At 58.5% G+C, this 12,221-nt stretch overlaps 2 protein-coding genes across 10 annotated transcripts in view; one reads left to right on the forward strand and one right to left on the reverse strand.

Moving 5' to 3' along the window:
• The first annotated feature begins 575 nt into the window (after positions 1-575).
• LOC129493262 (chymotrypsinogen B2) lies at positions 576-3,721 on the forward strand. The gene is made up of 7 exons (XM_055299217.1): positions 576-648; positions 1,551-1,654; positions 1,753-1,832; positions 1,925-2,003; positions 2,234-2,414; positions 2,854-2,987; positions 3,502-3,721. The coding sequence occupies exons 1-7, from the start codon at positions 597-599 to the stop codon at positions 3,661-3,663; spliced, it is 792 nt and encodes a 263-aa protein (XP_055155192.1). The 5' UTR covers positions 576-596; the 3' UTR covers positions 3,664-3,721.
• Positions 3,722-7,891: 4,170 nt separating this feature from the next.
• BCAR1 (BCAR1 scaffold protein, Cas family member) overlaps positions 7,892-12,221 on the reverse strand; it is a 39,096-nt gene continuing 34,766 nt past the window's right edge. For 8 of the 9 annotated variants that reach the window (XM_055299552.1, XM_055299553.1, XM_055299554.2 and 5 more), the window contains exon 7: positions 7,892-8,882. In XM_055299552.1, the coding sequence (XP_055155527.1) occupies positions 8,370-8,882 (513 nt within the window). In that variant the 3' untranslated portion in view covers positions 7,892-8,369. The other variant, XM_055299556.2, reaches the window with a different exon arrangement.

A 12,221-nucleotide genomic window follows, 5' to 3' on the forward strand; every position in this document is an offset into this window, starting at 1 on the left:
CTGGAGTGCAGTGGCACAATCTCGGCTCACTGCAACCTCCGCCTCCCAGGTTCACACCATTCTCCTGCCTCAGCCTCCCAAGTAACTGGGACTATAGGCGCCCGCCACCACTCCCGGCTAATTTTTTGTATTTTTAGTAGAGACAGGGTTTCACCATGTTGGCCAGGATTGTCTCGATCTCTTGACCTCGGGATCTGCCTGCCTCAGCGGGCAGTGCTAGGATTACAGGCGTGAGCCACCACGCCCGGCCTGCCCAGGGGTTTTCAAACCATGAAAAGATCAAGTGAATTCTTTGCAGAGCACAAGAGACTCAGCTGGGGATCAAGCCCGGGGATGCTGGACTCAGCCCCTGGAGGCCCCTGCCCAAGCCTGGGCCTGGAGGAGAAAGGCAATGGTCAAAGGCCACCTGGGTTAGCCCGGCTCAGCTAAGGCCACAGCTGCTGCCATCCCAGGCTCCCTGGCCAGCCCTGCAGCGACACATCTTGCCCACTCCCAGGGAAGGGATTATCGCCCCGAGGTCTCCAGATAATAGCAGGCGCACAGGGCTATAACGGGGACCCGCAGACAGGTGTCCCACACCTCCTGCCAGCGGCACCATGGCTTTCCTCTGGCTCCTCTCCTGCTGGGCCCTCCTGGGCACCGCCTTCGGTGAGTGTCAGGTCCTGCAGAGGCAGAGGGGTTGTCTTCTCTCACTCCCAGCCCCGAGGCCAGCAAATGGCAGCAGGGTCCCAGCTCCCAGTTCAGCTGTGCACCACAGCGTGGGCCTGGGCGAGTCACCAGCTCCATCTCTGCCGTGGGCGCTGCGAGGCCTGGACCAGGTCACAACCTCCCTCCCAGGCTGAGCTGCCGCCTCCAAGCTCAGGAGCTGGGGAGTCCCGCTCCCCTTCCTCACCCCCAGCCCACCTGAGGCTCCCAGGGGAGGAGGCGGGGGGAGGAGGCGGGTGTCCCAGGGCTGAGGCCTTCAGGAAACCCCCCAACAGTCAGTGGCCCCAGCACAGGCTTGGGTGGTGAGCGTGTGTGCAGCTGGGGCTTGGCACCGTTCAGTCCAAATCTTTCAGAACCTTGAGCCTCACCCTCTTAAACTCCCGCTCACGGAGCACTTCCCGGGTGCCAGGCCCAGAGCTGGCGCTCTGCCTGCTCACTCTACCAAACCTGTGACATCAGAAACAGCGCGATCCCCACTTTGCTGATAGGGACACTGAGTGGCTTAGCTGGGCAGGGAGGGAGCCCGGTTCAAACCCACAGAGTCTGGCCTCCCAGCCTGAGCGCCAGGGCTGCCGCCCACCACACACTCCACCTGTGTGACTTCTCTGAACTGAGGTGGGGCCAACACCCCATTCCTCAGCAGCCCACAGCCCAGTTCATTGGACTCAGTTGTACCCGGGGATTCCAGCGCTGGGGAGAGGAGAGCCAGGGCCAGCTTCTCAGAGGAGGGGATGTGGGAGCCAGCCTAGGTCCCAGACGCTGGACAAGAGTTGGGAGTGAGAGGAGGCTGGAGCACTGGGACCTGGGTGGGTGGTACACACCCCTCAGCCCACTCCCGCCCCCAGGCTGCGGGGTCCCCGACATCCACCCCGTGCTCAGCGGCCTGTCCAGGATCGTGAATGGGGAGGACGCTGTCCCCGGCTCCTGGCCCTGGCAGGTGTCCCTGCAGGTGAGGGGGGTTCTGCAAGGCGGGGGGCACCCTGGGTAGGGGCCCGGCTGGGGGTGCCTCCAGGTGGGAGTTGCTGACCCTCCCCATCTTCCTCCCAGGACAAAACCGGCTTCCACTTCTGCGGAGGCTCCCTCATCAGCGAGGACTGGGTGGTCACCGCCGCCCACTGCGGGGTCGGGTGAGGACTGGGCAGCCTCGGGCTCCGCTTCCAGCCCCAGTCGGGTGGGAGGGGAGCAGGACATGTTCTCTCACCCACAACGCTCTGCCCAGGACCTCCGACGCGGTCGTGGCTGGGGAGTTTGACCAGGGCTCTGACGAGGAGAACATCCAGGTCCTGAAGATCGCCAAGGTACCCAGGCCCTGTGCAGCAGAGGGCAGGGGTGTGGGCATGGGGGTAGGCCCCTCGGCTGCTTCAGGGACAGGCGCCCGGTGGGGCCGGGCCGGCCTCGCGGTTCCCATTCCAGCCCTGGGGATGGACTGCTCCTTAATGGGCACCAGGGAAGGAGTCTGTGTCCTCGAAACCTGCAGGTCCTGCCTCCTCCCAGGGCCTCACCCCCGCACTCTGGCCCCCACCCCCAGGTCTTCAAGAACCCCCAGTTCAGCATTCTGACCGTTCGCAATGACATCACCCTGCTGAAGCTGGCCACACCTGCCCGCTTCTCCCAGACGGTGTCCGCCGTGTGCCTGCCCAGCGCCGACGACGACTTCCCCGCGGGGACACTGTGTGCCACCACAGGCTGGGGCAAGACCAAGTACAACGGTGAGGGGCCGCGGGGCTGCCTCTGGGGTCGGGGCTGCCCAGCCATGGAGTTCCCCCGTGACCATTTGGCTTTTCTTGTTTGGCTCTAAATTCCAACACGCTCCTAAGTGCCCGTTCTTTATGGAAAATCCTCTGAATTTAAAATCCCCCAAATGCAAATAAAATCCAGGTCGGATCATGAGGAGCCTGTACAGGGGTCTTCCGAGCAACGCCCAGCCGGGTGAGCCCTGCCCTGGCTGACCTGCCTGGAGTCGAAGGGCGGGGATCCCACCGGGGCAGGGCCGAGGCCCCCTTGTCCCACAGGCACTTCTGAGGCTCCAGGGGCTGTACCCAGTATCGTGGTGATGGTGCAGGGGAGGGCAGGCGTGTCGGCCCCGGGTCTCTCCCTCCTCTCTTGCTGAGTGAGCCCAGGGGCCCTGACCCTCCTCCTGTCCTGCAGCCAACAAGACCCCCGACAAGCTGCAGCAGGCGGCCCTGCCCCTCCTGTCCAATGCCGAATGCCAGAAGTTCTGGGGCAGAAAGATCACCGACGTGATGATCTGTGCTGGGGCCAGTGGCGTCTCCTCCTGCATGGTGAGGCTGGCCCTGCCCAGGCCCTGGCCAGGCGAGCAGGGTGCAGGGGAGGTCTGGGCTTTCCACCCCTCTCTGCTCTCATCTACTAACCCCACTCCTTCCTGGTGTCAGAGTCGCCTTGTTGCAAAATTCCATGGCCAATGTCAGAGCCAATGGCTCTTGGAGTTATGCAGTGCACAATCTGGACAGTGGATCCCAGCAGGCCAGCGGGCTCCAGCAGCCCTCCCGCCCTCACACGGACCCCTTGGCCAGCCCCACCATGCTCTTCCTCCTATTGGTCAAACCAGCTTTACTGAGCTTCCATTAAAGTGTCCCATTCCGGGGCTGGCTCAGGCTTCCAGGGGCATGAACCACATAAGCAGCTCGTGGGGTCTTTCATAACCCAGGCAACAGCACATGCTGAGCCTCTGCTGCATGTGGGGTCCTGGATTGGACTCTGGGAACAATGTCCAGCGGCCCCTGGGACCAGTCTGTCTGGGCTGCCAGATCCAAGCCCCTTCTCCCTCTCCCACAGGGCGACTCCGGCGGCCCCCTGGTCTGCCAGAAGGATGAAGTCTGGACCCTGGTGGGCATTGTGTCCTGGGGCAGCAACACCTGCTCCACCTCCAGCCCTGGTGTGTACGCCCGTGTCACCAAGCTCATACCCTGGGTGCAGAAGATCCTGGCTGCCAACTGATCCCGCGGCTCCCTCTGACCCTGCTCCCCACAGAGCCTCAATAAACCCATGGAGCACACATTGGTACTGTCCGTCTTCTGTTTTGGGGCCTCCAAGGCCTCACTCCACTCCAGAACTTGGCCCCCACTGGGCTGGACTGGGCTGGGCCAGGCATGGGCGGCCTCTGGGAGGACCCTTCCTTAGTCCCCTTTCCCACCACTCAGGCTCCTGCTTCCCAGAGAGTGGCCAGGAACACACGGGCAGATGAAAAGGAGCGCAGAGAGAGACAGGGGATCTGGCTGGTGGGGACCAGGTGGACCTTGGCCCCAATCCTCAGCACCTGCCCCCAGGCGACAGGTTCTTGCCACCCACCCTTCCTCCCTTGCTCTGGGTCCTGCAAGAGGGCGTGGGCAGCGCGGGGGCGGGGGACAAACTCACTCCTGCCGCACACACCTGCAGCTCCAAGGAATCTTCCCACGGCCACTCCTAGGGCTGCCAGACATATGCTGGAGCCGGGAGCATTATCAACGCAAGGACTGGTGATGAGTCAGGTGGTGGCGAGGTGGGCCGTGATTGGTGGGTTCAGGGGACAGGATGGGGACCCTCTGACATCCCATGGCCGTTCTCTGGATCGCTGGGCTTCCCTCTGACAGTGATTTTTTTTTTTTTTTTTTTTTTTTTTGAGACGGAGTCTCGCTCTGTCGCCCAGGCTGGGGGGCAGTGGTGCAATCTCACCTCCCGAGTAGCTGGGACTACAGGCGCCCGCCACCACGCCCGGCTAATTTTTTTGTATTTTTTTAGTAGAGACGTGGTTTCACCGTGTTAACCAGGATGGTCTTGATCTCCTGACCTCGTGATCCGCCTGCCTCAGCCTCCCAAAGTGCTGGGATTACAGGCGTGAGCCACTGCATCCAGCCACATGGCAGTGACTCTTGAAAGTTCGAGGCTCAGGCAGGCTGGGATCCCCAGGTCAAACATGCCCATCTCCAGCCCCAAATGCCCAGAAGCAAAAAGCCCACCGTGCCATGTTTCATCAGGGGCACCACATCCTCTGTGGCCAGATCGTCCTCCCCTTCCTCCTCACACCCTGCCAGCTGGCCCCCGCCCCTCTGGCCGCTACCCTCACCCCATCGGCCGTGCTTGGGGCATCTGTTTCCTCCCTTCCTTAGCCCCCGCACCCTCAGACCCTCCACACCCTGCGATTCTGCCTCCTGAGGGGCTCCTGCATCCACGCCTTTTGCCCACCCCCCACCCCCAGCCCCTGCACTCTCTGGACTTGGGCAGACTCCTGGGTTTGTGTGCCCCCGGGCCCCACACCCCAATCCACCCCAGCCACTGACTCAGAGCCCACAAGAGCACAGGGACCCAGGGAGAGCCAGCCACCATGTCCCAGCACCCTGGGCTCAGAGGGGGACTGACACTCCCTTGGGTGCACAGCAGTCAGGGGAGGGGGCTGAGGACACTGCAGTGGCACCTCAGGACACTATCAACTGCCAGCTGTCCTGCCCCAACCCCAGGCTGCGGGGTCCCCACCATCCACCCCGTGCTCAGCGGCCTCTCCAGGACGTCAATTGGGAGGATGCCATTCCCAGCTCCCAGGCCTGGCAGGTATCCCTGCAGATCAGAGGGGTCCTGCCCATGCGGTGGGGGGGGGGGCCTGGGTGGTGGGCAGGCTAGAGGTGGGGGGAAGTTTAAAACAATTTTTATTAATATATAAATAGAGACTTGGGTCTCACTAAGTGGCGCGACTGGTCTTGAACTTTGGCCTCAAGTGATCCTCCTGCCTCAGCCTCCCAAAGTGCTGGGATTACACAGCCCTCGCCCCTCGGGTCCCCCCTGCCCTTGTGGGAGTTGCCAGTCCTCCTATCCTCCCAGTACAAAGCTGGCTTCCACTTCTGCGGGGGCTACCACATCAGCGAGGACTGGGTGGTCACCACTGCCCACTAGGGGTCAGGTGAGGCTCGAGCTTGAGGAGTTGGGGCCCACCAGGTGTCAGGGAATGACACTCATCCCCCTTCCCAACCCCAACTACACCCTGCAACCAACAAGAAAAGGGCCGGAAATGAACTGCAGGCTGGGGAACCAGCACCCACATCCCCCGGCCACAGGCAGAGCCGCCTCTGCAGGAGACGCCCACCCCGGGCCGTGCACCCCACCTCCACCTTCGCAGGCCACCCGGATGGCAGCTTGGGGAAACCTGAGAGGTCCTGTGCCCTCACTGTGCAGGTGGGGAAACTGAGACCCTGAGAAAGGGATGCCCTGAGATCACCATGAGATTCAGTGGCCAAGCGGGGCTCACCCCGACTGGCTCACTTCCCAGGCACCCCCACGAGCCCAGGTACCGTCTGCCACCCTCACTCTCCAGGAATAGCCACCCTGTGGTGGCCGGGACCGTGCGGTGGCCGGGGCATCTGACCTTGGCTCTCACCCGGAGGCCATCTAGGTGCTGAGGATGGCTGACGCAAGGCCACACAGGCAGGCAGAGGAGGTGGCTCTTGACACCATGATGGGACACACCCGTCTCTGGGAGAGGAGGTGAGTGGGCACAAGGGCCCCTGCCCAGCTGGCCCAGGCCTTGCCCTGCACTCTCGGCTGCCACGGCCCATGGGCACCTGCCTCTCCCAGCTTTTTCCGTCCCAACTAGTAAAGCTCCTGAAAGCACCCTGACAGGTGTCTTCGATGATAAAGTTTTGCTCATTGTAGAAAAACGTGGAAAGATAATAATTAAAAATCACCACGGGCCACGGGCTATTCTCCATCCATCTTCATAGACTCACCTGTCCAGTCCCATTCCTGTTTCTTTCTCAGTGTACCCCAGCACTCTCCAGTCCACTCATGGAGGCCTGGGCTCTTCACTCCTCTCTGCCCTCCTTCCCTAGGCCTTACATGGGCCAGGGCTCAGGCTTCCTGAACCAGGCAGGCGAGGCTGCCTGGGGACTTCCTCCTCTCCCCAGCCACCTGAGCTGGAAGCGTCAGCTCATGGGATGAATGGCGCCCTGGCACGGATGAAAGCCACTTCGCCCAGCTCCCTCCAGGAGTGTGCATGGCGGAGCTGTGGCTACCAAGTGAACCCAGGCCTGAGGACCCTGGCACAGCCCCTGCACCCATGCTCGCCATTTCTCTGCACCCCTCCCTAGACTCCGCCAGGTTTGGGTCTCCCAGGCCCTGGCACCCAGTTCCGGCCTGGAGACACCTCCTCTTCTCCCTGCAGGGTGACTCGGACAGCCCTTGCCTGCCAGGATGGAGCCTGGACCCTGGAGGGCATCGTGTCCTGGAGCAGCAGCAGCACCTCCTGTTGTCACCAGGCGTGGATGCCCACACCATGAAATTCATGCCTGGGAAGGTGTGGAGGCCGAGACCCCCCCTACCCCTCATCTGTGTAAAACACAAATAAAGCCACTGAGAGCAACTGCATACACCTTTACTTCTGTGTCCTCCCCAAGGCGGGTGGGCTGAGCATGATGTGGCTGAGCTAGGGGGACAGATGCTGTCACGGGGACCTCTGTAGAGGTAAGATCAGGAGGGCTTGCGGATCACCCAGCACTACTCCCTTCTTCATACAGATGGGGAAACCAAGGCCCATGTTCACATGCAGAACGGTCAGGGCTGGGAGCAGCACCAGGGGTTCCAGGCACCCTGGAGCTTCCATTTGGGCTGCAGCCTGCTGGGTGGGGGAGCCACGGAGGGGACACACTTGCCCAGGGCAAGGGTCTTCTCCAGGCCCCTCCCTCCCAACTCAGAGGCCAGGTCCACGTATAATTCCATGTGCGCTTCGGGAGTTCCGCAGGCTGGGACGAGATTCTTTTAAGCAGAGCTCTGGATGCAGCCCCCGGCGGTGCCCTCGGCTCACAGGAACCCGTCCCCTTCTGCAGCTGTTCCTGCCCCAATCTGCCCTCGCTCCAGATGCCAGCTGTGGGCATGGGCAGGTGCTCACTGTAGCAGCTCCCTAGGGCTTGAGGGGGCCACGCCCAGGCTGTGCTTTCTGGGCCCCAGACCCTGCAGCTCCAAAACTGCCCCCTTTCTTGGGCCCAGGCTCTGCCCTGGCTCCCAGGGCCCTGTGGCCAGCTGCAGGCCTCACCCACCTGCAGGAGACACCCAGCCTTGGCGTTCCTTGGTTTTCTTCTGGAGACACCCACTCTTCATGCGCCCTCCCGGGAGATGCCACACATGGCCCTTGCCCTCGGGTGCCTTCCCCAGAACTGTCACCCACCCCGGGCTGCTCTCATCTGCCACCCTCAGGCAGCTGCTGTTCATTTTAAAAACTTTATTTAAACGGAGACTATTAGTCAAATGATTGGAAAACCAATAATGAAAAATAGTTCTTCAGGGTCTTCTTCTGGTAAGGTGGAGGACACACCAAACTCCACTGGCCCTGTCAGGGGACATGGCACCCTCGTGGGGCCAGGCTCAGCCCTTGGGGCGGCACGAGGTCCTGCAGGCTGTCGGGCCCTCACACTCCAGCCCCCTGCCTGGTGACCCGCCCCGGGCCCGTGGTGCATGCTGGGGAAGGCCACTGGCTGGCCCATGGGCTTCGGCTCCGGAGGAGGCACGGCCCCACACCCTGCCCGGCCATAAATATATACAGATTCCTGGGCATCCAGGGCACCAGGACCTAGGCAGAGCTGGGGTCCTGTCCCTAAGCCGGTGGCACAGCGACTCTCGAGATGGGGGCCAGGGAGCTGGGACCACCGCGCCCCTCCCCTGCCTCCCTCCTGGGGTCACCACCCTCAGGCGGCTGCCAGCTGGCCTAGGACACGGCGGAACTGCTGCGTGCTGTGTCCCAGCTCCTTGACCCTCTCAACCATGTCCTGGGCAGCAGAAGGCGATGGGTACTGCAAGGCAGCGGCCTTGGTGGTGGCCACGATGCCACGCAGGAGGTCGCACAGCAGGTTGCTGTAGTGGGTCACCTGGCTGCGCACGTCAGCAGCCTTGGCCTGCCGTGACAGTGTGTCCCCGATGAACACCAGCTTGTGGGCGCTGAGGATGACGAACTTGCTGTGCGCCACAAAGATCTTGGGTGGCTGGTTGGTGGCCACGGCGGTGAAGAAGGCGTCCACGGCATTGGTCAGTGTGGTCAGGTTGGCCTCACACTGCTCCAGGTAGAAGAGCAGCAGCTGCCGGTCCGAGGGCCCCAGGCCTCCTGTTCGTCCCGGGGCCAGGGGTTGGGCTGGCGTCCAGTTGGCCAGGTCGTGGTCTATGGGCCGCGACACCTCCTGTTCCAGTCGTTCAAACTGCTTCAGCTGGGGCAGGAGGGAAGAAGGAGCAGGGTTAGGCTCTCGGGCGAGTTGGAACCACAGGCCGAGACCTGGGCACCCTGGGCTGGGCTTCTCTAAAAGGGCCGCTACTCAGAGTGCATGGGACAGTGGGGAAACGGGCAGTCTCCTCTCCCGGGGACAGGCCCAGGAACCATGGCAGGCCTTCTGGAGGTTGTTCAGTTACCTTTCCACCAATCTCAAAAGGTCAGACTCCGTGCCCTGAACATTTTTGAAATGACAAGATGGACAACAGAAAAGTGGCTGCCTGGGGTCGGGGAGTCACCGTCCTGGCTTGGGTACTGTCCCACGTGACTTGAGATGTGGCACTGGAGAAACTGCCTGAAGGGCACTGAAGACCCCTCGGCCCTATCTTTGCAACTTCCTGTGAATCTATAAATATTTCAAAATGGAAAGTTAAAAAACTTTTCTCCTTAGTTCAAAAGTAACATACACATTATGAAAAGATTCAAATATATCAAACAGAAAAAAGGAAGATGTCACCTGTAATCCAATGCCCCTAAATAGAACCTCATCTTCCAGAACCACACGCAAGTTAACACTTCCACTCCCGTGCCTAGGAGTCAGCTGAAGGGGACGATGTGTCCTCACTAGAGCCACTCTGGCCCTGGAAGTGACCAGCCACACCCAGACTCAGGACAGGTAAGCTCTGTCCCACCCTAGGCGCAAAGATCCAAGCCACAATGAGCAAAACCAATAGGAAACCTCCCCTTCCTAACACTTAGAACCTCGCACTGTCCCCCTTAGGCAGCCACTCAGTGAAATCCTTTATCTCTCCATTCTCTTAGCCAGTGAGATACATACTCCGCTTTTTTTCTTTGAAAAGCTCTGGTGAGGCAGGGTGAGGTGGCTCATGCCTGTGATCCCAGCACTTTGGGAGGCTGAGGCAGGTGAATCACTTGAGTCTGGGAAGTCGAGGCTGCAGTGAGCCCTGACAGAGCACAGGCAACAAGCTCTGTGGGTTTTTTTTTTTTTTTCTTCAATACTATTTTTATTTTTATAAAGAACGAGTCTTGCTCTGTCACCCAGGCTAATCTTTTTTTTTTTTTTTTTTTTGAGATGGAGTCTTGCTCTATCGCCCAGGCTGAAGTGAACTGGCACAATCTCGGCTCGCTGCAACCTCCGCCTCCTGGGTTCAAGCGATTCTCCTGCCTCAGCTGGGATTACAGGCCTGCGCCACCACCCCTGGCTAATTTTTCTATTTTTGGTAAAGATGGGGTTTCACCACGTTGGTGAGGCTGGTCTCAAACTCCTGACCTCAGATGATCCTCCCGCCTCTGCCTCCCAAAGTGATGGGATTACAGGCGTGAGCCACTGCACCTAGCCCTTTTTATTCTTTGACAACTCTTAATAGTTATATAATATCCTACTGCACAAATGTCCATACTTTATTGAACCAATACTCTCCTATTAGACACTTTGTGGGTGGAGATTTCAGATTCTTCACCGATACAAAAATGGGGCAACAGATGTTCTCATCACTAAGTTTTCATGGGCTTGCATTTAACATGGATTTATATCCTTGGCCTTGGAATTCTACATCTTTAGAGTTCTTCACATATATTCTTGACCTTTAATCCAGCTTCTAGCAAGTTATCTAAGTAATTCATCAGATATGTGTAAAGACCTGTATTCATCACAGCGTTGTTCACAAAAGTAAAACTCTGGGAACAGCGTAAGTGTCCAACAGCAGAGGACTGGTGAAGTCAGCGCTGGAGGCACACAGAAGAAGGATAAAGTACATGACCACTTCTGAAAACACGGCGATCCCACAGAGTTGTCTCTCTATAGACAGAGATATAGACCTATATATTGTTGATATTTCAGGAGGTTTTTTTTTTTTTTTGAGACGGAGTTTCACTCTTGTTGCCCAGGCTAGAGTGCAGTGGTGCGATCTCGGCTCACTGCAACCTCCACCTCCTGGGTTCAAGAGATTCTCCTGCCTCAGCCTCCCAAGTAGCTAGGATTACAGGCATGTGCCACCATGCCCAGCTAATTGTTTTACATTTTTAGTAGAGATGGGGTTTCTCCATGTTGGTCAGGCTGGTCTCGAACTCCCGACCTCAGGTGATCCACCCGCCTCGGCACCCAGGAGGTTTTTAAAACAATTTTTTTTTTTTTGAGACGGAATCTCACCCTGTCGCCCAGGCTGGAGTGCAATGGCGCAATCTCGGCTCACTGCAAGCTCCACCTCCTGGGTTCAAATGATTCTCCTGCCTCAGCCTCCCAAGTAGTTGGGACTACAGGCGTGTGCCACCATGCCGGCTAATTTTTGTATTTTTAGTAGAGATGGAGTTTTGCCATGTTGGCCAGGCTGGTCTCAAACTCGTGACCTCAAGTGATCTGCCCGCCTTGGCCTCCCAGACTGCTGGGATTACAGGTGTGAGCCACTGTGCCTGGCCACAATTTGTATTAATATATAGAGACTTGGGTCTCATTATGTGGCCTGGCTGGTCTCAAACCCTTGGCCTCAAGTGATCCTCCTGCCTCAGCCTCCTAAAGTGTTAGGACTACAGGTGTGACATTTGTTCTTTTCTTGGGTGTTCTCTTTAGTAGATTTAACAGGGGTACAGGTGCGGTTTTGTTATGTGGGTACACTGTACCCATTAGGTAATTTCTCAGCCCCCACCCCCTCCCACCCTGCCACCGTTCTGAGATGTCAATGTCTAGCCTCTCCTGAGTGTCTCTATGGGCCAGTTACTTCCCGGGCATCTTCCACTTTTCAGTGATTCTCACCGAGCTCTCATGAGGCGGCTGCAGCCTCAGTGCTGTGCGTCAAGGGTCTCAGGCCCCTGCCTCTGCCACCTCCTTGGTGCCCAGAAGGTGGGCGAGGGAGATTTGACAGGTGACATTTTTATGTTCACTTCGTGCTATCCTGTATTTTCACTTTTAAAATTATCTTCATAATCAGAATAAAGCTCCCTTAGTGTTTTTTTACATACCTCTTTCCTACCCTCAGGAAATGATTCAAAATATGAGGAAAATTCATTAATATGTCTGCATATAAACATAGCAGTCTATTTATAATAAGGAGCCAGATGTGTTGGCTCACACTGTAATCCCAGCACTTTGGGAGGCCAAGGCAGGTGGATCGTTGAGCCCAGGTGTTTGAGACCAGCTTGGGCAACGTGGTGAAACCTTTGTCTCTATAAAAATCAGCCAGGTGTGGTGGCAGGTGCCTGTAATCCCAACTACTGGGGAGGCTGAGGCAGGAGAATCGCTTGAGCCCAGAAGGTTGAGGCTGCAATGAGTCGAGATCACACCACTATACTCTAGCCTGTGTGACAAAACAAGACTCTGTCTCAA

Source organism: Symphalangus syndactylus, chromosome 11, assembly GCF_028878055.3.
Source record: "Symphalangus syndactylus isolate Jambi chromosome 11, NHGRI_mSymSyn1-v2.1_pri, whole genome shotgun sequence".
Classification (NCBI taxonomy): domain Eukaryota; kingdom Metazoa; phylum Chordata; class Mammalia; order Primates; family Hylobatidae; genus Symphalangus; species Symphalangus syndactylus.

Bases quoted from the DNA above. Each gene is read 5' to 3' on its own strand.
- LOC129493262 (XM_055299217.1), top strand. From the start codon at position 597: ATGGCTTTCCTCTGGCTCCTCTCCTGCTGGGCCCTCCTGGGCACCGCC. The intron at 1,833-1,924 runs GTGAGGACTGGG...CGCTCTGCCCAG, and splicing joins GCCGCCCACTGCGGGGTCGG to GACCTCCGACGCGGTCGTGG. The intron at 2,988-3,501 runs GTGAGGCTGGCC...CCTCTCCCACAG, and splicing joins GTGGCGTCTCCTCCTGCATG to GGCGACTCCGGCGGCCCCCT.